The sequence below is a fragment of the Barbatula barbatula genome (genome assembly GCF_947034865.1).
Source record: "Barbatula barbatula genome assembly, chromosome: 9".
Classification (NCBI taxonomy): domain Eukaryota; kingdom Metazoa; phylum Chordata; class Actinopteri; order Cypriniformes; family Nemacheilidae; genus Barbatula; species Barbatula barbatula.
The window spans coordinates 19,152,960-19,173,765 of NC_136772.1; the positions used below are offsets into that span (position 1 = coordinate 19,152,960).

The 20,806-nt window shown below is 37.1% G+C and overlaps 3 protein-coding genes across 4 annotated transcripts in view; 2 read left to right on the forward strand and 1 right to left on the reverse strand.

Moving 5' to 3' along the window:
- Positions 1-418, forward strand: part of pde9aa (phosphodiesterase 9aa) — a gene marked incomplete at its 5' end in the record, with an annotated part of 28,721 nt that extends 28,303 nt beyond the window's left edge. For both annotated transcript variants that reach the window (XM_079463969.1, XM_079463968.1), the window contains 2 exons: positions 69-120; positions 204-418. In XM_079463969.1, coding sequence (XP_079320095.1) covers positions 69-119 — 51 coding nt within the window. In that variant the 3' untranslated portion in view covers position 120; positions 204-418. The remainder of the gene's footprint in view (positions 1-68; positions 121-203) is intronic.
- On the reverse strand, positions 83-7,171 carry wdr4 (WD repeat domain 4). The gene is made up of 11 exons (XM_079463970.1): positions 6,872-7,171; positions 6,260-6,328; positions 6,005-6,145; positions 5,174-5,330; positions 4,685-4,797; positions 4,549-4,609; positions 4,358-4,459; positions 2,094-2,158; positions 1,211-1,397; positions 1,060-1,132; positions 83-877 (listed from the first exon to the last, which is right to left on the reverse strand). The coding sequence occupies exons 1-11, from the start codon at positions 6,952-6,954 to the stop codon at positions 681-683; spliced, it is 1,248 nt and encodes a 415-aa protein (XP_079320096.1). The 5' UTR covers positions 6,955-7,171; the 3' UTR covers positions 83-680.
- Positions 7,053-20,711, forward strand: LOC306899028 (uncharacterized protein). The gene is made up of 12 exons (XM_079464980.1): positions 7,053-7,350; positions 7,611-7,674; positions 8,068-8,155; positions 12,031-12,828; positions 14,486-14,549; positions 14,727-14,851; positions 15,070-15,097; positions 15,580-15,683; positions 16,384-16,520; positions 16,885-16,996; positions 17,376-18,479; positions 20,246-20,711. The coding sequence occupies exons 2-12, from the start codon at positions 7,630-7,632 to the stop codon at positions 20,410-20,412; spliced, it is 2,772 nt and encodes a 923-aa protein (XP_079321106.1). The 5' UTR covers positions 7,053-7,350; positions 7,611-7,629; the 3' UTR covers positions 20,413-20,711.
- The last annotated feature ends 95 nt before the right edge of the window (positions 20,712-20,806 follow it).

Below are 20,806 nucleotides of genomic sequence, written 5' to 3' on the forward strand. Positions count from 1 at the left end.
TTTGTGACATATGCCTTGTAACCAGAATTATCAGTTCCAATTTATTTTATTATGCCAAATTTTTACAGGTACAGAAAAAGATGAGTGAAAATGTAACATTGGGAGGAAAAAAGAAATGAGGTCAGTTTCCAAAAGTACTTATAATTAGTATTATTATAATCATTTTAAAGTTAATTTTTGTGAAATCTAATGTTTTTTTTCAGCTGTAATCCTCATAACAGTTGGTACAAAATGGACACTGAGTGACATCTCAGAAAATCCAAAGCATCTTTCAGGGAATTGAACATTGTACAGCTCAGGCGTGAACTTGAATGAGTCTTTATTTGTGGTGGGTTTTTTGATTTTGTATAAGAATAACTATTATACAGGATGTACAGATTTGTAGACACTTCTACTTGAAAATTAAAGTCTAACTTTTAACAAACAGCAGTGGGTGTCATTTTAAAAGCACTCTGTATTTTAATAAATGTTTATTCATGTTCTTTTGGCTGCATAAAAAGTACAGCCACCATCATTGCTGCTTATTAACTGAGCATAACAGAAATTATAGTGACATCTAATGGCCAAAACACACAATGATACAGCTTCTGTTTAAAAAAATGAAAAACAATTTAAACAGTAATACAAATAAAATAATCATTGTTATTATATGATAGCAAATGTAAAAGTAAGCCTCTTATTTAGTCGGTGTTTTGTAGCACAGAATCCCTCTCCATTTTACTTCTTTTTTCAGTCACATTGGATTTAGAGCCATTTGCTGCTGCTCTCTTATTGCTTTCCTTTTCTAGTCTTTGCTGTTTCTTCTGTAAATATGATGCCATGTTGTCAAAGTTCACCTTATATAAGTGCTTAAACTGACTTTCCAGCCCCACAGAACCTGTGAACAAGACAGAATGCAGCATTTGAATCTAAGAGATCAAAGTTCAGATATGTTTACATGTTAATTGTGTAGATATATGTGTAGTCTTGATATGACAATACAATTTGGTTAAGTCAAAGAATCAAATTGTAGCCTGTTATTTTTTTCTCTGTAACAATGATATTTAGTGTATTTCTTACCCTTAAAGACATTCCATTGGGCTTTTAATGCTTCAGTGACCCTGTTCAATTCAGGTGTTTCTGTATCACACAGCTATAGCCAAGCAAAATGAGTCAGTAAAAGTAAAGTTACCTTTAGTATATCAAAAGAAAGCCTTAAAAGTGGGTATACCTCCCAGTGTTCTTCTGAGTATTGATACAGAAGCACATTCACGTCTTCATTCTCCAGTAAGACCCAAAGATGGCATTGTGAATCAAAGGTCATGTCCCAGGGAGCATGAGGAAGAACAATTTTCTCAGCAGGCTTCAAGCAGACCTCTGTCCCAGCATCCACCAGAAACAGCTGAACTGAGGGAAATCTAAACACATGAATATGAACATTTTTATGTAAAATGACATACAGTTGAAGTTAACAAACCTCTTTGCAGAACCTGGAAAATGCTGAAAATGTATGTTTTTGGGTGTAAAATTATTATTATTATTATTTTGATTATATATTTACTTTTTTATTTAGTAATGTCTTTCAGAAGCTATATAAATGCATAAAGTATATGCTTCTCAGGAAATTAAATGTAAACAATTTACACAAAAAACATTTTCAGCAGATTACACCCACCTGACTTTGAGTTGGGTTGCCTTTATGAGCATCACTGAATGTTTCTATGATCTATTGTAATAGTTGTATACGAGTCTCTTGAATGTAAACAGGTGACTTGCAACATCATACTGTTACTGCTGGATATGAGTCAAATATACAGAAATGCTGAAAAGGAAAATATTCTGGAGGACCTGGATAATTTTTCTTGAAATCAGTGGACAGTTTAATGACTCTAACAAGAAACCCTTAAACAACTATGACGAAACATAAAACTGTCATTGATTGTGCAGGTAACATCATACAGTATTAGTAATCGGGGATGTGATTTTTTTCTGCAAAGGGGTATGTAAACTTTTGACTTCAACTGTAGATGAGCAACATCTTACAAAAGACTTGTTTTGTCTGAGAGTGTTTTAACAGAATTCTACAGACATTGATACTAATGAAAGGAACACACCTCTCACACTGGACAGCTATGTGTCGCCCATCTGGCGAGCTGATGATCCGGCTAACAGCAAACCTCTAAGAAAAGAAGACACCTTGGTATATTTTTAAAAGCAGGTGTCAAATTAAAGTAGTAGTTCACTTTCAAAATTAACTTTTATTATAATTGGCTCACCCCCATGTCATCCAAGACGCTTATGTGTTTGTTTCTTTTGTCGAAAAGAAATTAAGGTTTTCGATTAAAACATTGCAGGATTTTTCTTCATACTTTAATGGACTACAAATGGTTGAAGGTCCAACTTACAGTTTCAGAACAGCTTCAAAGGACTTTAAACGATACCAGACGATGAATAAGGGTCTTATCTAGTGAAATGATTTTATCGTTTATCTAGTCAAACAAACGTCATTTTTAAAAAAAAATAAAAATGTATATGCTTTATAAACGCTATGTCAAGCGTGACCTTTTCAAAGTAACCAGGTATTACGTGAAGTCATGAACGTGCATCGCAGAACAGAGCAAGGCGAGCATTTGTGTTTATAAAGTATATACATTTTTATTTTCTCAAGTAAATGGCCGATCGTTTCGATAGATAAGACCTTTATTCATCGTCTGGTATCAATTAAAGCCCATGAAGATCCACTGAAACTATAATTTTGACCTTCAACCGTTTGGAGTCCATTGAAGTCCACTATATGGACAAAAATCCTGGAATGTTTTCATCAAAAATCTTAATTTCTTTTTGACTAAAGAAACAAACAAACAAATAAATAAACATCTTGGATGACATGGGGGTGAGTAAATTATCATGAAAATGAACTTCTCCTTTAACATGTTAAACACTTGGGTTACATTTAATTAAAAAACACTCTATATAGCATATGTTTAAGATTTGCATTAAGGTATAATAAGTGATAAGTTCAAATTAAACACAACTGAAAGTGTTGGACAGTTTTTATTTGACTGGAGCCGAGATCATGTGAGGGAAATAATTATTTGATCCCCTGCTGATTTTTTAAGTTTTCCTGCCTCAAGAAATGAAGGGTCTATAATGAGTATGGTAGGTTTATTTTAACTGATAAGAGACAGAATATAAAAAAATCAGGGGTACATTTTTATAAAAAGGTTATAAATTGATTTGCATTTCATTCAGTGAAAAAGTATTTGACCCCTGAGCAAAACATAACTTTGTACTTTGTGGAGAAACCCTTGTTGGCAAGCACAGAGGCAAGACATTTCTCATAGTTGGTCACCAGGTTTGCACATATGTCAGGATACATTTTAGCCCATTCCTCTGTAAATCTTAAATGATTCTTGGCTGTCGCTCAGCAGACTTTTATAGGACTAGGGTCTAGAGACTGGCTAGGACATTTAATGTGCTTCACCTTAAACCACTCTTTGGTTGTCTTGGCAATATGTTTTGGGTCTTTGTCATGTTAAAGGAACATCCACGACTCATCTTTATTGATCTAGTTAAGGGGAGGAGATTCTCGTCCAAGATTTTACGGTACACGGACCCGTCCCTCAGCCTCTCAATGCGGTGAAGTCATCCTGTACCCGTAGCAGAGAAAAGCCCTAAAGCGTAATGTTGCCAACACTGCTTCTCTGTAGGGATGGTGTTCTTGTGGTCATAGTCAGCATTTCTCTCCCTCCAAAAACAATTTTGATCTCACAGACAATCATTTTGATGTTGATTTTCAAACTTCAGACGAGCAAGGCGGGCGCTTCAGGTTTTCAATCTATTGTGGCATGGCGTGATGTCTTAACTGTCTTGAAATTCTGATGGTAGGCATCTTGTATATACATAAGCTGATTTAGGAGTACTTTTTCAAAAAGACGGGACTAATCTGTGGTCCATATAGGCACATAATCTGTGGAGCCAGAATTCTTGCTGGTTGGTAGGGGATCAAATACTTATTTTAAATGCACTGAAAAACAAATACATTTATAACCTTTATATAAAAGATGTCCCCAGATTTGTTTGGTTGATATTTGGTTTCTATCAATTAAAATAATCCTACCATAAAAATTATACACCCATCATTTCTTTGCAAGCAGGCAAACCTACAAAATCAACAGGGGATCAAATCATTATTTCCCTCACTGCATGTATAATAGAGGAGTAAAGCACAGGTCTGGTTGGGCTGAATTTTCTAGGTCTACTTAAGGTTTTTGCATTTTGGTAGTGCTTTTGTGACAATCATACAATTCAGAACTAAGATGAGAACCCCCAAAATACGTGCCGGAGTATCATGAAAATTAGAACATATGTGGGTCACCTTTTCCGTGTCTACATTAGAGTTGTCCAAAATGATTTGCTTCAGGTCAATGCTCTGTAACCTCCGACCAGTCTCATAATGCCAAACCTTCAGTGTGCCATCCTGTAACACATTTAAAATCAACTAAAATCATCACCACCAGATATTGCAACCTAATCATAAAAAAAAGTGAATTGTAAAAGCATGCTTACCCCTGAGCCAGAGAGAACACAGTCAGGGTGTCCTGCAGGCACAAGCAATGCACTGACAAATCTGTAAAAACAAAATCAGATTCAAACCAGAAACAATATGAACCATATGACAACAACAAATTCCTACTGTCCTTACTCTCTGTGCCCTAGGCAGAAAGCCTGAATGTTGTATGGTTGAAGCCGGAAGCTTACTCTGATTTTCTCATCTCTGTCTGCGGTTATGATATACTTATCATCTGGAGAAAGAGCCTGTAGAGATAAACACAAAACGCGATCAGTTAAAAAGAGATAAGGCTATTTTATAGGATACAACCTACAAAGTTGATTTATAAACAAATCTGTATTAAAAAGTACTATTGATTATTTGGTAGCTGAAAGCATACTTAAATTAAATTGTTAATAAAATAACAGACAGGGCAGAATGGGAATATGTGGAGTTTGAGTTACACCACGTCTACACCGGATTGTCAATGATAATGGGTTCTATATTTCGAATGCGTTTCTAATGTTTTTTGTCGTGTCACGTCAATCGCGTCCCGAGTAGACATTGTGTAAGAATTCCAAGCTTTTTAATTCTGTGGAGCTTATTAATGTTCTGTTGCACAAAACCAAATGTCACGCTTACCACAGCCAATAACATAGAGACATGTCCCAGCTGTAGCTCTCCTGGTTTTTGTGGCTCCAGAACGGAGAATGAATACACATCACCAGACTTGTCAGCCACATAGACTTCATCTTCAGTTTGAGTAAATACAACAGAAGTGCATCTCCGCATAACCCATCTACAAGAATATAATCACAGTCTTAATCAAATCTGAAATAGTAAATCATTTACTCACCCTCATCCCACATGTGACACTGTCTTATATGAAACACAGAAGCACAACATTCCTTTCCGGAAAACATTTGAAATCAAATAAAGTGTCATTACATTTTTATCCAAAGGTTAAATTTTAAACCAACAACCCTGCTGAAAGCTCTACCAGTTTCAGGTTTGACATAAATAATATGGGTAATGCCATTTATATATCAACTCCTTCCTGGTGGAACATTTTTCTCTAATGCGGTCCGGTCAACCTTCAAAAAACTACTTAAAACACACCTCTTCGGCGAATACTTGACAGACAGGTAGTGGTCTAGCTCTTGTTGAAACTAGTAACTTTGTACAAGCAACTTTGTACCAGTACTATTGTTCTTTTATGACATATTGCTTATTGCTCCCTGAACTCTGTGTAAGTCACTTTGGATAAAAGTGTCTGCTAAATGTAAATGTTGTATAGTTCAGTTCAAAACCGGGGGGGAGAGATTTGTGGTGAACAACAACCTCAGTCTATTCTTCATTAAATATTTCTGAGGATATGTTTCATTTCAAGGAAGAAAGTCTTTAAAACAAGCTATAACTTAGTAAGTAAACACTACTACAAATAAATTACATTTACCACTGAAATTAAATTACCGTGTACTCATGCACTGCCACGATGGCTCTGTAGAGAAAAGAACAAGACGTTTGTGGTCATCTGTGAGTGCTACATGTTTGCCGGATGCCGAGACAGCAAATGCAAGAATCTTATCATTGTCCTTCTCTGATCCTCCTCCACTGAAATGCAGAAATAAAATAGTTTTATTATGTATGCAATTTCAAACGCTGTTCAAATATGAAATACACAACACTCAAAATCCATTACACAGCACTAGTTAACGGAAAGGTTACCTTTTTTCATCGCCATCAGCTTCCTTAGGTCTTTTCTCTGCTTTTGCACAGTCAAACACGAACAAATCCCTATGAGAACAAAGATCAAGTGGAGTGAGTTACCATGTTAACCAGTTCACATGCAATTTCTCTTTATTTGCATGTATAACTTACAAGAATGAATATAACAAAAACATGCCAGTCTAGAAAAGCACAAGTATACAAATTGTTTTTGGTATTGTGGTTTTGTGGATATAATGGTTTTATGCTTGGATACAATAATATAATCAGATTTCGCAAGTACCTTTGATTTAATGATATGCATTTCAAAATACAAAATGCGTGCATTATGACATTTCCAGGTCCATTCAAATGGACAGCTGTGTTACGCTATTCAATACGCCTATGTTTAATTATTTCTGCTATTTATAAATTAATATGGAAGAACGAGCATTTGAGTGCATATAAACTTCATATAAATGCTCCACATCCACAGGTCCAGAATTGATAATAAAGCAGACTTTGAGATCTACAAACGTTATAAATTAAAGCACTCATTAATACCACGGTAGACGTTCGTGCAAATATCTAATTCAATTAAATGCTGAATAGGACACACGTCAAGCCACTCACCTTGTCTTTTTAAGGTTTATTGCAATTAAAGTACTAGAACAGCTTGAAACAAACCAGTCTCCTTTTGAAAGCAATACTGCCATGATGACTGTTGCTCAGTGCTCACATGTGTGAGTCAGTCGCAGTCGCACGTTTAATACGTCACATGCATAAATGTGCAGGAATTTGTCACGAGAAAGTCGCCATTACTAGTGAGTAGAAGGGAATTATATATATATATCGGCGTGTTCGATTTAATTCCTGGTTTACAAAGTGCATGTTTAAATATGGTTTTCATCAAGTGTTAAATGAATCCTTTGTGGAAAAAATGTAAACAATTTAATTATTTATAGAATCACAGCGTGTGCGAGGGGGCGTGAACGTAATGCAAGAACAGTATTTAAACACAGCTAACGTTAAGTTGTTGTACTCTTATTACTTTCAGCTCAGTGTCGTTTTAGACAAACTGGAACTTTGATTTAAATATATCTGAAATTCAGGTAATAATATCTGCACCAAACAAAACATTATCCAGAAAATCTGATGATTTCACATGGATATGTGTTATTTTTTATCATATAGCGTTAGCGCGTAACGATCATTCATCATTGTTTAACGTTGCATTAGCCTATATCTGTTGCTGTCCGGTCCACGAATAACGAGCTTTCTCGTTCTGTTTATGAAGCAACTATTTCTTGTTTTTAAAAGGCAGACGTCAGGTTTGTGATGGATAATGTCGATCCGACTTTTTACTTCATAGGCATAGGGCAGCAGAAAACATGGCAGTCTCTTTGCTTCGGGTAGGACGAATTGGAACGCTAAAGGTAATGTAATAATTTTTGCGAAATTAATTAATATGCATGCAAGTTTTAGTGATTTACAAGCACATTTAATCTTATGATTGGCGGAAAGTGCGCATACCCGAGACCATCTGTGACAAACTAGTTCACGTGGCAAATCACTGTGGTATTATATCCACTCAGACTGGATTTATGAAATATCTTAGACAGCTGAGTATAAACGGTATTGCAAATATTCCCGGAATTACATATGAATTTAGCTCACTTCGATGGGAACACGATGTACTTTCTGCTGAATACGTTCTGAGACTTCAGCAAATACTTGTTGAAACGGTTGCACCTCAATATAATGAATATGCGATATGTTATTCTGTTTTTTGAACTGCTGTGCTTTGAATCTTCTTGTTTGTTTGATAGTATCTGCTGGCAGAGAGTTCTGTAAGAGTTCCTGTTGTCACTCTGAGCACAAAATCAGGGGACAATAAGTCCAAAAAACCCAGCAAAGGTATGTTTCTAACATGTATCTTACGTTTTATATTTTCTAATGTAATTGGTGTTATTTATTAATTTGGGGGGATGGAAGACTTAATCTCAATGTCATACGTGGGACAACCTGAGTTTTTTTTAAAGAGACCTCTGACATCTTCATGCATGCCCTCTGACCTCAGCTGTAGTTTCTAAACCTGCAGTAGATTTTGTTCACTCTCTAGATGTGCCATACAGGAATAACACCATGGAAATAAACATGCATACTAAATGAATTTCCTGGCAGATGCTTTTATCCAAAGCGACTTACAAGTAGGAGAGCATATAAACATTTTGTCTAAACGCTAAACCGTACTGTTAGTTTACAAGGCCATGCTACTAGGAGGATTAAAGCTGGAGTAAGCAAGGGAGAGAACGAACAACAAGATTTTCGTTTAAGACACAAGGCATAGACAGTTTTAGTTAAATAAATGCAAAACGGGTATGTTTTGAGCTGTTTTTTGAAAGTTGTGAAGGATGCTGCAGTTCGGGTGGAGGCTGGCAATTCATTCCACCATTGGGGAACCAAATGAGTAAAGGTTTTTACAACCGATTTGGTGCATCACTGTGATGGAACAACCAGAATACTACAATAGATATTCATTTCTTTACTAAGAGACTAAGTATAGCTATAGACAGAACACATTTGCTTGTGATCCAATAAGAAATATCAATACTTGAAGGGATTACCCACCCCAAAATTATAATTCTGTCTTGATTTACTCACCCTCGAGTTGTTTCAAATCTGTATTCATTTGTTTTCTGATAAACACAGAGAAAGATGTTTGGAAGAATGCTTGTAACCAAACTATTCTTGTCCAACATTGACTACCATAGTAGGAAAAAATACAATGGTAGTCAAAACTCTTCAAAGTATCTTCTTTTGTGTTGAACAGAACAAAGAGATTTATAAAGCGATTTCTTCTTACTATGGTAACAAGCATTCTTCAAAATATTTTTCTCAGTGTTCATGAGAACAAATGCATTCACACAGATTTGGAACAAGATGAGGGTTAGTAAATGAAGACAGAATGTTCATTTTTGAGGAAACTGCTCCCTGTAAATACACTGCAAAAAAATTACTTATTTACTTTTTTCCTTGTTTTCCAGTAAAAATGGCTAAACATTCTTGAATCAAGAAGCATTTTCTTTATGAGCTAACTGGCCTAAGAAACTAAGTCTGGTTTTAGTAAAACAAGACATTTCAGTGAATTTGTGCTTAAAACAAGCAAAAATATCTGCCACTGGGGTAAGAAAAATAATCTTGAATTGAGTGACTAAGAAAAAGGTCAACTTTAATTCAAGACAATTTATACCCCATTGGCAGATATTCTTTGCTTTTTTTAAGCACTAATTCACTGAAATTTCTTATTTTTTTAATTAAAAACAAGACTTTTTGCAGTGTATGTAGTTAAGTAGAGTGTCCGGTACAATAAGGCAAAAAGTATATTTGATTTGTAAAGGATACATTTTTTTCAACAAAGTTTAAGCGAGATTTCTCCAACTTGTTAGTGCTATACTTATTCTCGTAGTTCTGAGAAAATTGGGTGTTATATAACTGCCTATGAATTATAAATATAAAAAACTTTACATGTCACAACACCCCAGAACACACAAAGATGATTGCTAGGTTGGAATGAGGATGAACAGGATCCCGTTCCCAAACAGTATCATTACACTTGTATAAGAGGGATTAAACATTCATATTAAAGTATAGAAATTGATGGGTTTTTGTTTCTAAAGCATACATTTCTGTCTGGAATGGGTGGATTTTCACATGAAAAGGAAACTTCTTGATGTATTTAATAATATAGGTAAAACTGGTGATGTGAAGGAAGATAACCTTATGACCCACTCCCCATAATTGGCGTTGTTTTGTCTTTGTTCTTACACATGACAGTGTCTGAGAAAGAGAACATCGTGTGGTGGTATACTGGCAGATGTTCATTTCAATCACATGCTAAGTGGTATATTTGGACCTCTTATATATAGACCCATAGCTTACAGTATATATGCCACATTGACATCGGAATCAAGGACTGTGCTGCATGGATGAGCATTTATAGTTTAAGCCACTCCCTTTGTTCATTGAAACGAATCTGATGAAGCCAAAGGGCTGGGATGTGTCTCCCCACTGACAAAAATACGTTTATGGGTAATTTTAATGTTGAAATGTAAAATAATGTAAGACGCAAGTAAACAAAATATACATTGTGCTAGTGGTCTATGGATATCTTATAGCAAAAACATCCCAAATGTTTTCAACCAGTGTTTGCCTATAATAATTGTAAATGTTCCTCCTCGTTGCACCGTTAATGGTGTCATTTGAGTTTTATTTTCCATTTTTGTTTTAACTGTTGTAAAAATCCTTGGTGTGGTCAACTTCATGCTTTGCAGAATGATAATAATGATAGTTGATTAGCACAGCACACTGTTGTTTGAACGTTGTAAAACGTAATTTCATATTTTAATGTGATTATTGTATTTGTATTGATTTCCATCAGCAGTGGAGTTGAAGACAACAACTTGCATAATTCCACCTTCCTTTACAGTTTATCAAACTACGCTTTTGTTATTTCTTTGCGACCTCTAGTGGTGAAATCTTGTGCCTTAGATTCGCATAATAGTACTATTATCCTGGGTGAAAGATGCCTTTTGGTGCTGCTGATAATGCCCTTTGTCAGTTGTGCACCTCAGCCTCATTGGGTGTTTCGGCCCTTTATCACAAGACACCCCTCAACCAAGGGAGGCCCACCGCAGGTTGATCAGACCTGGGTGTGTGTTGCATTGTTGAAAGGTCATCTCGCAGCCAATGCTGTGTCCATGCGCCTCAACCAATCGAACCGGCAGCCTTCTGGTCACGAGTCCGACTCTCTAGCCATTAGGCCATGACTGCCTACACTGAAATGCACGCTCAGTGCCACTGGTCTCGTATGGCACAACATTACAATCTGTTGGCTAAGGCTGTTATAGCCCCACCAGCTATAAAGGGACAGTTCACCCAAACATTTTATTCTGTCACCATTTACTCATCTTGAAGTTGGTCCAGACCTGTATAAATGTATTTGTTCTGTTAAACACAAAAAACGATATTTGGAAGCATGTTAGCAATTTTCAGTTCTGGAACATCATTCACTACTATAGTAGAAATAAACATTGGGTAATTTGGTGTTAAATCTACCAAATACAAATATTTCCCCGGTTCAAATTTTTTATTTTAACGTAAACTTTTTTGCATTTAGCAGACCTTTTTATCCAAAGCGAATTACATTGCATTGTACCAGGGGTCGTCAACCCTTGGCTGTTTTACTGTGTAAAAATAAAATAAAGCTGGGATATTTCTCATGTCATTTTTACCTCTTTTAATTTGGCTCCAAATTTAAGGTGAAGATTTTCCTTTTTACCCCCCCCTTTACAACTCCGTGGATTACTCCGTAAATATTCATCCATGTACTTTAATATGTTGGCTTTCATCACTTCAGATGTTGGCTCTGCTTCAAAAAACAATTGAGCCGGGGATCTCTGTTTGAGTTAAGACGGAATGGCCCTATTGTATATTTTGGTTCTGTTGAACACAAAATTTTATATTTTTAAATATTTAGGAAAGACTTTATGATTTTATTTACACAACATGATTTTTTTCTATGAAGAGGCTTTGCTTTTTATGTAAGCAAGAGTTCACATTTTGTTTTACTTGAGTCAAAATAATAAGATTAAAGATCCACTACCTCAGTGGATGCTGATCTGCTGGGTAAGTTGTTTTGCTCTGTGATTTGAAATTGTCTCCTTTGGGTCTGAAAATGTTAATGAAATGATAAAATTTGTATATTTACCCTGCTTCCCCCTCCATCCTAGAAAAAGCAGCCCCAAAAACATACTTCGATATTGAGACACTTGTCCAGCACAGAGCGTTCGTGGAATTCCCCAAGAAGGAGCCTACAGTTGTTGCTGCATCCACAGAAGTTGCATCTGCTGCCAACCATATAACTGCCGCTCCTGCAGCAGCAGAAGCACCAGCCACCATTCCTACTGTTGAAGCTGCTAAATCTGCCACTAGTCTGACTCCTACAGCTGAAGCACCTGCTGCTGCCCCCTCAGCCGTAGCCCCCTCAGCCGTAGCCCCAGCAGCCGAAGCCCCAGCAGCCGAAGCCCCAGCAGCCGAAGCCCCAGCAGCCAAAGCCCCAGCAGCCGAAGCCCCAGCAGCCGAAGCCCCAGCAGCCGAAGCCCCAGCAGCCGAAGCCCCAGCAGCCGAAGCCCCTGCAGCCGAAGCCCCTGCAGCCGAAGCCCCTGCAGCCGAAGCCCCTGCCCCCTCATTTGAAGCCGCTGCAGCCGATGCCCCTGCCCCTTCAGTCGAAGCCCCTGCAGCCGATGCCACTGGCCCTTCAGCCGAAGCCCCTTCAGTCGAAGCCGCTGCCCCTTCAGTGGAAGCCCTTGCAGACGAAGCAGCAGCTCCTGCAGACAAAGCCACTGCTGCTGCCGATGCCCCTGCAGCCGAATCTGATGCCCTTGTTGTAGAGGCTGTCACTGAAGTTGCGGCAGAAGTTGTGGCTGAAGCTTCCCCTGTTACAGATACAGCTCCTGCTGAAGAGCTGATAGATTATGCCCCTGTGGTCACAGATGCTGCTGATGTTCCGGCTGGGGAGTCACCAGAGGGTATACTCCATATCCCTATAACCTCTCTCTTTCATAATATGGGACACAACGATTTTAACAGCTGTTTTTTTTCTCATTTTGTTTTTTTAACTATTTGTAATGATACTAGCTAAAGTAGTGTAAATATCAAAATGCACTTTCTACATTTTATCTGTTCATACTTTGTTAGGCATTATAGCACATATAGCTTTAGTAAAGCTTGCATAAGCAATACTGCAGCAACAGACACTTGAGTTACACCCAGTGCACACAGTCCAGCCTTCGCTACGTTTTAGTAGTCTAGAGTAATTCGGAAACATCAAAAAAAAATAATTAGGCCATAATGTTTATATTTATAAGTGCAGAGTTCTTGCAATGTATTAAACTTTGAAACACATCTATTTCTATACAGTCTGTCACAAAACAATGACTGTTCTTGAAAAGACTGTTGTTGTTTTTATCCTTTTATTCATATTATATTATGAAAAGCAGCAGTCAGACAAAATAAAACGCACAGTATGCACCAGGCTTGACTCTTTCAAGGTTTTAGTCAGCAAGACTAGACAGTGGATTTTGTGTTGATCCTATTACTCTCTGTCCATGAACATAGAATGTAGTCTCTTCCTCTGTCATCCGTCTCTGTGCATGCCCGCGTCAGTTGTGTTTGCTTGCAGATTTTTGACTCTTCAACATGTTATGCAATGCTTTTTCTTCATTGCATAATTTGGTATTTTCACTTTTTTTATTCATTTGACTCCTTAACACTCCTAATACATTTGTTTTTCATGTTTCAGATATTCACCCATTAATTAATGTAAATGTTTATTTTATGTTTTTGCCTTCCTTTGCTCTCCTGGTTTATATTTTTTATCAGCGTTCTAAATCATAGCATACATTCCCCATTGTTCCTTGTGTCGATATTTACCCTCCATCCCAACCCCCCACATAGTGTACATAGTTTGTTCTAGTGTATTTATCTGTATTTAAACTAAATTCCAGATTTCTCTGCTTTGTAAATGTAATGGAAAACTTTGTCAGTTACTTTTCTTTTTGTTAAAGTTTCAGTTAGTTTATTTTTATGTTAAATGTAAAAAGGAAACTTTTTAACTGTATGATAACATGTTAAAGCAACCATATTCTCTCCTTACACAAACACACTTTTCTCAATGTATCACTCTTCTTCCCAGGGGTTTGTATGATATCAGTTAATTATCCTTTTATCTTTTCCTGTGGTGGTCTGTGTGAGAGATGAATCTGAAATGTCTGTTATTTCTTACCCACTTTCCCAATGTGGTATGTGGTGAATTCGGTGAGATTGAGTTTGCACTCTGTTTGCTGTATGTGGAATGGAAGCATCATATTATGAGAGTGTACAACAACAACTGCTTGAATATAACATTTATTTCTCTATGGTAAATATACAGTGTCTCATTACTATTGTGGTATAAACTGCTTCCTTTTCATTTCAGTGAAGATGCAACCTTTGTAGTAGTTACTCACAGCCTGACCTGTTCCTTGACTCAATTCTTTACCTCCTTTGTCCAGTATATCTTTCACTGTGGCCACACTAGACACTTCTTGTGCATGAGGGCTAAAGACATACTTTTAGTGTACAATTCATATGTACTGGTATTTTTAAAGATATATTCAGTAATTGTTTCTTTTTCATTTGACTTAGCTGGATTGGACCCTATTCAGAATCTTTTCCTACATTCAATTCGTGACTACACCACAAATAGCAAGTAAGTGTTCATAATCTCTCATCTTTTATTAAAAGTGGCAAATTACTTATTTGTTTAGTACATTTAAAAACAACAATGTTTATATTAGCAATTTATTACTTTCTACGGTTCTAATTTAACCAAGGCCTGGTTTAAGCTTATCCATGTCTGGAAAACTGCTCCTTTATGTTTACTCAGTGCTGCTGGCGGTCTAGTTGATGCAGGCCCTGAGTACCAAAAGGCTCTAGCTGAGGAAATAACAAAACTACAGCGGCTGTATGGTGGTGGTGACCTGACTTCATTTCCAGATTTCAAATTCCCTGGTATGTCAACAATAAAATTAAATAAATCTGATTGTATAGGAAGTTCTGTTAGTTTCAAAACTTCTAAGTCCACAGCAATCTAAGACAAAAACAATGTGACTTCCTTGAACTAATTTTCTTATTCGTAACTATTGCAGTGAATTTTTCTTAACTTCTCTTGGTTCTGTTTGTCCTAAACAAAACAACTTGAACTAATATATTGATTTCTCTATTCACAGAGCCTAAATTTGATGAAGTGTCTTCCAAGTAAATCATCTGTATTTTTGCGAACCTCTCCTGTGCATTTTGTCAATTGTCTTTCATCTGTAAACCTGAATATATTGTGAGATACATGTGAGTCTATAGCAATTTTTGGTTTATGTGATGCACCTGTGGACGAGAGTATGGTGTAGCTGTGAAATATAAGCTGTTTGCTTGCTGTCAGTAAGTTGAATTGTTTGGGGAAAGAGCTGAATAAACTGAGCCACACGTGTTCTGTGTAAAACTGTTCTTATTTTTAAAATGATTATCAAACATTCATCTAGCCATCATCTATATTGCTTATCCCGTTTGGGGTCCTGGGGTAGTAGTGTGGAACGCACAATAGGGAGGTGGAAGCTGCGCTTTCGGGCTATTCACCAGTCCAGCGGTGGTCTTCTGTTTGCTCCACAAAAGTGCTGTGCAGTAATAATAGTAACCGCTATGTTGCACAACATTACGGTGCAGATGAGAGTGCCCTTACTTAACAGGGATAAAGAGGTGGTGGTGGAGGAGGAGGACGACGACGAAGATGGCATTGGACCACATGCTGGCCAACCAAGAAATGCTCAATACATGGCTGGTTTTCGTGCACGTCAGCAAGTCATTGACAGATTTTTTTGTGTTTATCTCTATTTTTCCCAGTCTTTAAAGTATTTCCTACATTACTTATTTTATTCATTTTTTGCTGTAATTTAATTTAGATGTGTATTTGTATTTTCTTTGTTTGTTACCTGCCCTCATTAAAAAAAGTACAATTAAGTACAATCAAAACCTTATATTATCACAATGCACTTGAATAAAGTTAAAGATGTAATCTGCCGGTTGTCCTGTAGGTGACCTCATAACTCTGTTTTACGATACACTTACAGCTTACAATTACTCCAGAGCACTCATTTTCAATTGTTACTTAGTTACGATGCTTTTGGGAAACAGGCCTTAATATTAAGATCACTCCTACGATCGTTTTTACGATCAATTTAGGCTTACGATGCTTTTTGGAAACGGAGCCCTGGACAGTGGCCAGTCCATTACAGTCAAACTGAGTTTAACATTGATTTCCAAGAATGACAGATATTGTTTTTTTATAGGAGGGCATACTGATTGTGGGCATTTGTAACATGATGTAAAAAGGTTGCACAATAAGACGAATTTTTTACACCTGGAACGTGACCATGACATTCAGAATGAATGAAGGGCCCACACAGTTTGTTTGGTTCTTTGTCAAACAAGTCTACATATTTCTACAAGTACAACTACTTAAGTAATTACAAATCGGTAAAACAGACATTAAGTATTTGCTTTAAATTTCAATGACATGACTTATACAGGAACTATCGATCGTGGGCGGAATCTTCCGCCGGACAATAATAATAGTAGAACAAAGATGGCGACGTCCCTTCTTAGGTTAGGTCGACTTGGGTCTCTCAAGGTAATTGGCACTAATCTTGTTGAATTTTTACAAACATGTTGTTTAAATGTTTTAATATAACGCTAAGCGAATGGCGCGGATAGATAAAACGTCATTCGCAGGTGAAGACATTACGAGTGTTTGTAACTACAATCAGCGTTGAAAGCTGATAGGGCAACGTAGATGTTAGGCAAATAGTCTTGAGGGTGGGTAAATTATAAAATAAATGGATGAACATAAGCTGCATATATATATATATATATATAAGTAGTTTTATCGAAATTGGCTTTTTTCTGTAAACATATTTAGGGTATACTAGTCTTGATCTCTTATTGTCATTAATTGGCAGCGTATAGTTTTCATATGACTTTCTATATTCACGTAGTGTCTCCTGCGTGAAATCGGGGGCACACAGAAGACCCCATTTGTTGCAGCATTGTGCACTAAAGCGGATGCCCCTCCCAAAACACCAAAGAAGGCAAAAGCTGCTAGTAAGAGTAAGCGCATGCCTTTTTACCATGTACATCCCTTCTAACTGTTTGTGTGCTTTCCCCCTAATGTGTCCAGAATTACAACCATTCATTTCTACTCATGGGTCTGTCTGCAGCATGATTACATAATTACATAACTACATGTACGTTAAGGTTCATATCAGTTTCAGACAACAAGACTTCATCCACTTAAATAGAGAACTTAGGTGGCTATTTTGTACATTACACCTGGGGCGTTGTGGAAAGATGCTTTGTGGCCTCTGTGCAGGGTGTTTGTTTCCTCACTATGGTGTTCACAGAGATAACGGTTCAACATAACAAGAGGGTTTCTCAGATGCATACAAAAACCTTCTCATATATTTTATCCCGTTTGCCGTTTTCTCAGCCAAAGAGGCCGGGGAGAGGGCCTCTCTTCTAGCCTACAAGCCTGCAGTTGCCTTCCCTTCCAAGCTGTCTGCCACTGGATTTCTTCCTAAAGACATAGCATTAGGTGAATCTGATTCTGCTGCAAAAGTTGTGAAAACTGAGACGATGGTGGCCCCAGCTGACACAACAGAACATCAACCTCTGACATCCCAGTCTGTGACTGAAGCTAATGAACATTTCACCAAGGAAGTTGATGAAGCAATTTCTACTGGCGATGTTGAAATCCCTGAAGGCCACCCTGCTGATAAGGTCTCTGCAGCAAGTAACAGAACGCAGGCCTCTGATGTTAAGGCAGAAGTACATCAAGATCAGGAGGACACTTCTTCCTCATCCTCAAGTGATTCCGAGTCTGATTCTGATGATGATAAATCAAAGACTGAAACGGTGGTCAAGTCTGAAGAGAAAGCACCAGAGGGAGTTCTCACAAGTAAACAAGTAGAAAATAATGTTGAGTCTGAATCAGTTATTACACCTAGTGCCTCATTTGAGAAATCCCCAAAATATGCTCAAGCTAAAGGAGTGCCTACCACAAGCACTGAAGCAGTTGGCTCGGGGGAGACCCTAGTTGACCCTGCCCCTGTAATATCCTCCTCCATGATGGAAGCAATTCCTGAAGTTACCGGTGAATCCATTGATGTCTCCCCAGATGAGATGGTGGACAGTGCTGCAGAAGTTAAAACAGCTCCTTCTGAAAATATTGTGGAAAATGAGTCTGAAACCATAGCTAATGTTGTGGAAGAAGAGGAACAACAGCCTGCTGGTGTCAAAACTTCTCCTAAAGTCGTTCCAGAGGTTACTGTAGAGTGCAGCCCTCAAGAAGTTGCCAATACAACTGCTGAATATAGAGTAGCTGCCGATGCTTCTGGAGATGATGTTTCTGAGTCTGTTCAAGAAGTTGTGTCTATACCTGAACGTGAGGCTACATCAGAGATGGTGGTTAAAGATGTTAATGCAACAAAAATTGAGACGGCCTCTTCAGAAGAACTTGGAGATCCTGCACCTGTTGCTGCTGATGCTGTGGCTGCTCAGTCCCTGGCTGAGACCGTTGCGGAAGCACCTGAGGGTACACCACACCTCATCTAAACTCTGTTTCTCTCTGTTGATCCATCACTACAGAAACACATTCTTCTCATTCTTTTTAGAAAACAATCTTTCATTGCTACAGTGGCACTGCTAATGCTCTTCTCATGTGGCTTTGCTATGTCTTATCTCAGTCGGTTTTAATTTAAAGTTAATTTATTAACTCTCTTAAATTTGCATGACTCTGCATGGCAGGCTCTCTTGCATTTAATTCTCCCTGGAACAAATAAATGTACTCAGGGTGTTGGCTTGAAATGATTTTACAATTGCTCTGTCTGCAAAGTCAACATCCAGTTAACCATGTTACTTCTTTCCAAGTGGGTCTGCTGATTCTGTGGCCTGATTTATATATGTCGCATAGTGACACAAGTGAGATTGAAATTGATTTAGATTATTTCTGACACATTGGAATTGCAGGACAAGATCGACATATTTGGTTAAGGTTTTTTGTTATAGAAACAATAAACAATTAATAGATGTAAAAAAGAGACAGCTTAGAAAATGTTGTTGCATTAAAAATGTAAACATCCCAAATCAGGAATTGGAATTGGAATCTGAATCGACTCCAAACATTCTGAGTCAAACAGCCCTAGTGAATGCCCTGTATAGACGTTGAAGGGTTAAAAAGATTTTGGGTTTCTGTATAAATTATACACCACTTCGCAATGAGTAAACCCCTGTCTAGAAGCACTTCCCGTTTTCATTTATAAATTTAAAGTTAACGTTAAGTTTTAAATCTTTGTTTAACATTTTTATTCAGTTGGATTTATTACAGCGTTTTGGACCAGCGTTGGATCAATATTTTTTACATTTTCTGAAGCGTTCTATAATCTAAACTGCATCTTAAATTTTCTCATTTGTTGGGGCAGTTTCCCGGCCAGGGTTTAAGGCTAGTCCCAGACTAATTTAAATGTTAGAGGTTTCTTGATACAAAACAACTTGAAATCACTAATCTTAAAATATATCAGTGTGATGGTTTTGTCTCGTCTCAAAATGTACACCAGTAATGTTTTTTGTAAAATACATTTTTAACAATGACTTAAATGGCCTAATTTAACTAAGGCCAAGTGCTGTTTTAAAATAATCCCTGTCCGGGAAACTGCCCCAAGATGTACCTGATAATACCTTATGTACAGGAACAAATGGTGTAAAATACTTAAGTACAACAGAAAAATGTATTGCTACAATTGGCAGATTTTTATAGTATTTGTCAATCATCTCTTTTTTACCCCTTCTTAGGTCTCTTTTACTTTATTATTTTTGAGCTGTTCAGTATCCTGTATTATTGTTTTTAAATTGGGAATGGTTCAAATTAGAATGAGATGCCTCTCTGTTACACATTAATTCTTTCTTAATACTTTGTTGAATGCATTTTCCTCTATTAACAAATAAGTGTTAAGATTTATAAATATTGGGTGTTATTTGTTATTTATGTCTAGTGGTTATTACAAATGTTTAGGTTATTTTTAGAACATCAATGTTCATCATGAAAATTAGCATAATGACACAACAATGTGCAGTATATTGTAAATCTGATTTACTTCACTAGAAGTATATAGTTAAGATCTTCCCTGTGATGTAAAGGACCACCAGGAGTTTTATTCTGTAGTGATTACTGTAACACCATGAAAGGTTTAATTAAATCCTTTTCAAGAGTAGATTGTGAACATCATTTTCTTGTTCACTTGATGTAAACATTTGTTAGTTTCACGTTTTAAATGTAATCGCTTACATTTTCCATTTTCTCAGAACAAGCATTGGAGAAAGAGCCAGAGCCTGAACCCTTTGAAAACACAACATACAAGAACCTGCAGCACCACCACTACAACATGTACACCTTTGTTGATATGGATGTAGAGATGGCTAAACATCGTCTGCCCCAGCCTTCCTCAGGCAGACCCTCGCCCAGGCACTGAGCCAGTCTCTTGTTATCTTGATCCACTGCTCTGTTTCTTGCCTGTGTTTCTTTGTTCTTTAGATAGCATATTGACAAATCCTCAACTTTATGCCAGAATTATTTCATTAAAATGTATGATTTAACTTCATTAGAGTTTGTGTTGTTTGTGTTAAAACCCCAGCAATCCTGTATTGCTTCTATATTGCTATCATTATGTACTTAGCTTGTGTTTTTGGCATGCAAACTGGAGCTAAACACCAAGAATAGTGTGATCTGATTTAGTGATTGTTGTCTGTGCGTTTTTGTGGTAAGGCCAGTAAAGAATCTGAATTGTTAACCTCTGCGAACACTACGGAGTCAGGAATTAAAAAACATTGTTGATTTCAACATGAAACAACAGTGAGTGTTCTAAA

What these genes read in the sequence shown, in the direction of transcription:
- wdr4 (XM_079463970.1), bottom strand. Translation starts at nt 6,954, where the DNA reads ATGGCAGTATTGCTTTCAAAAGGAGACTGGTTTGTTTCAAGCTGTTCT. An exon ending in TCTCTATGTTATTGGCTGTG is followed by an intron (nt 4,798 to 5,173) that starts GTAAGCGTGACA and finishes TTATCTCTACAG; the next exon opens with GCTCTTTCTCCAGATGATAA. An exon ending in ACTCAGAAGAACACTGGGAG is followed by an intron (nt 1,133 to 1,210) that starts GTATACCCACTT and finishes GCTTGGCTATAG; the next exon opens with CTGTGTGATACAGAAACACC.
- LOC306899028 (XM_079464980.1), top strand. Translation starts at nt 7,630, where the DNA reads ATGGCAGTCTCTTTGCTTCGGGTAGGACGAATTGGAACGCTAAAG. An exon ending in GACTACACCACAAATAGCAA is followed by an intron (nt 14,550 to 14,726) that starts GTAAGTGTTCAT and finishes ATGTTTACTCAG; the next exon opens with TGCTGCTGGCGGTCTAGTTG. An exon ending in TCCAGATTTCAAATTCCCTG is followed by an intron (nt 14,852 to 15,069) that starts GTATGTCAACAA and finishes CTCTATTCACAG; the next exon opens with AGCCTAAATTTGATGAAGTG.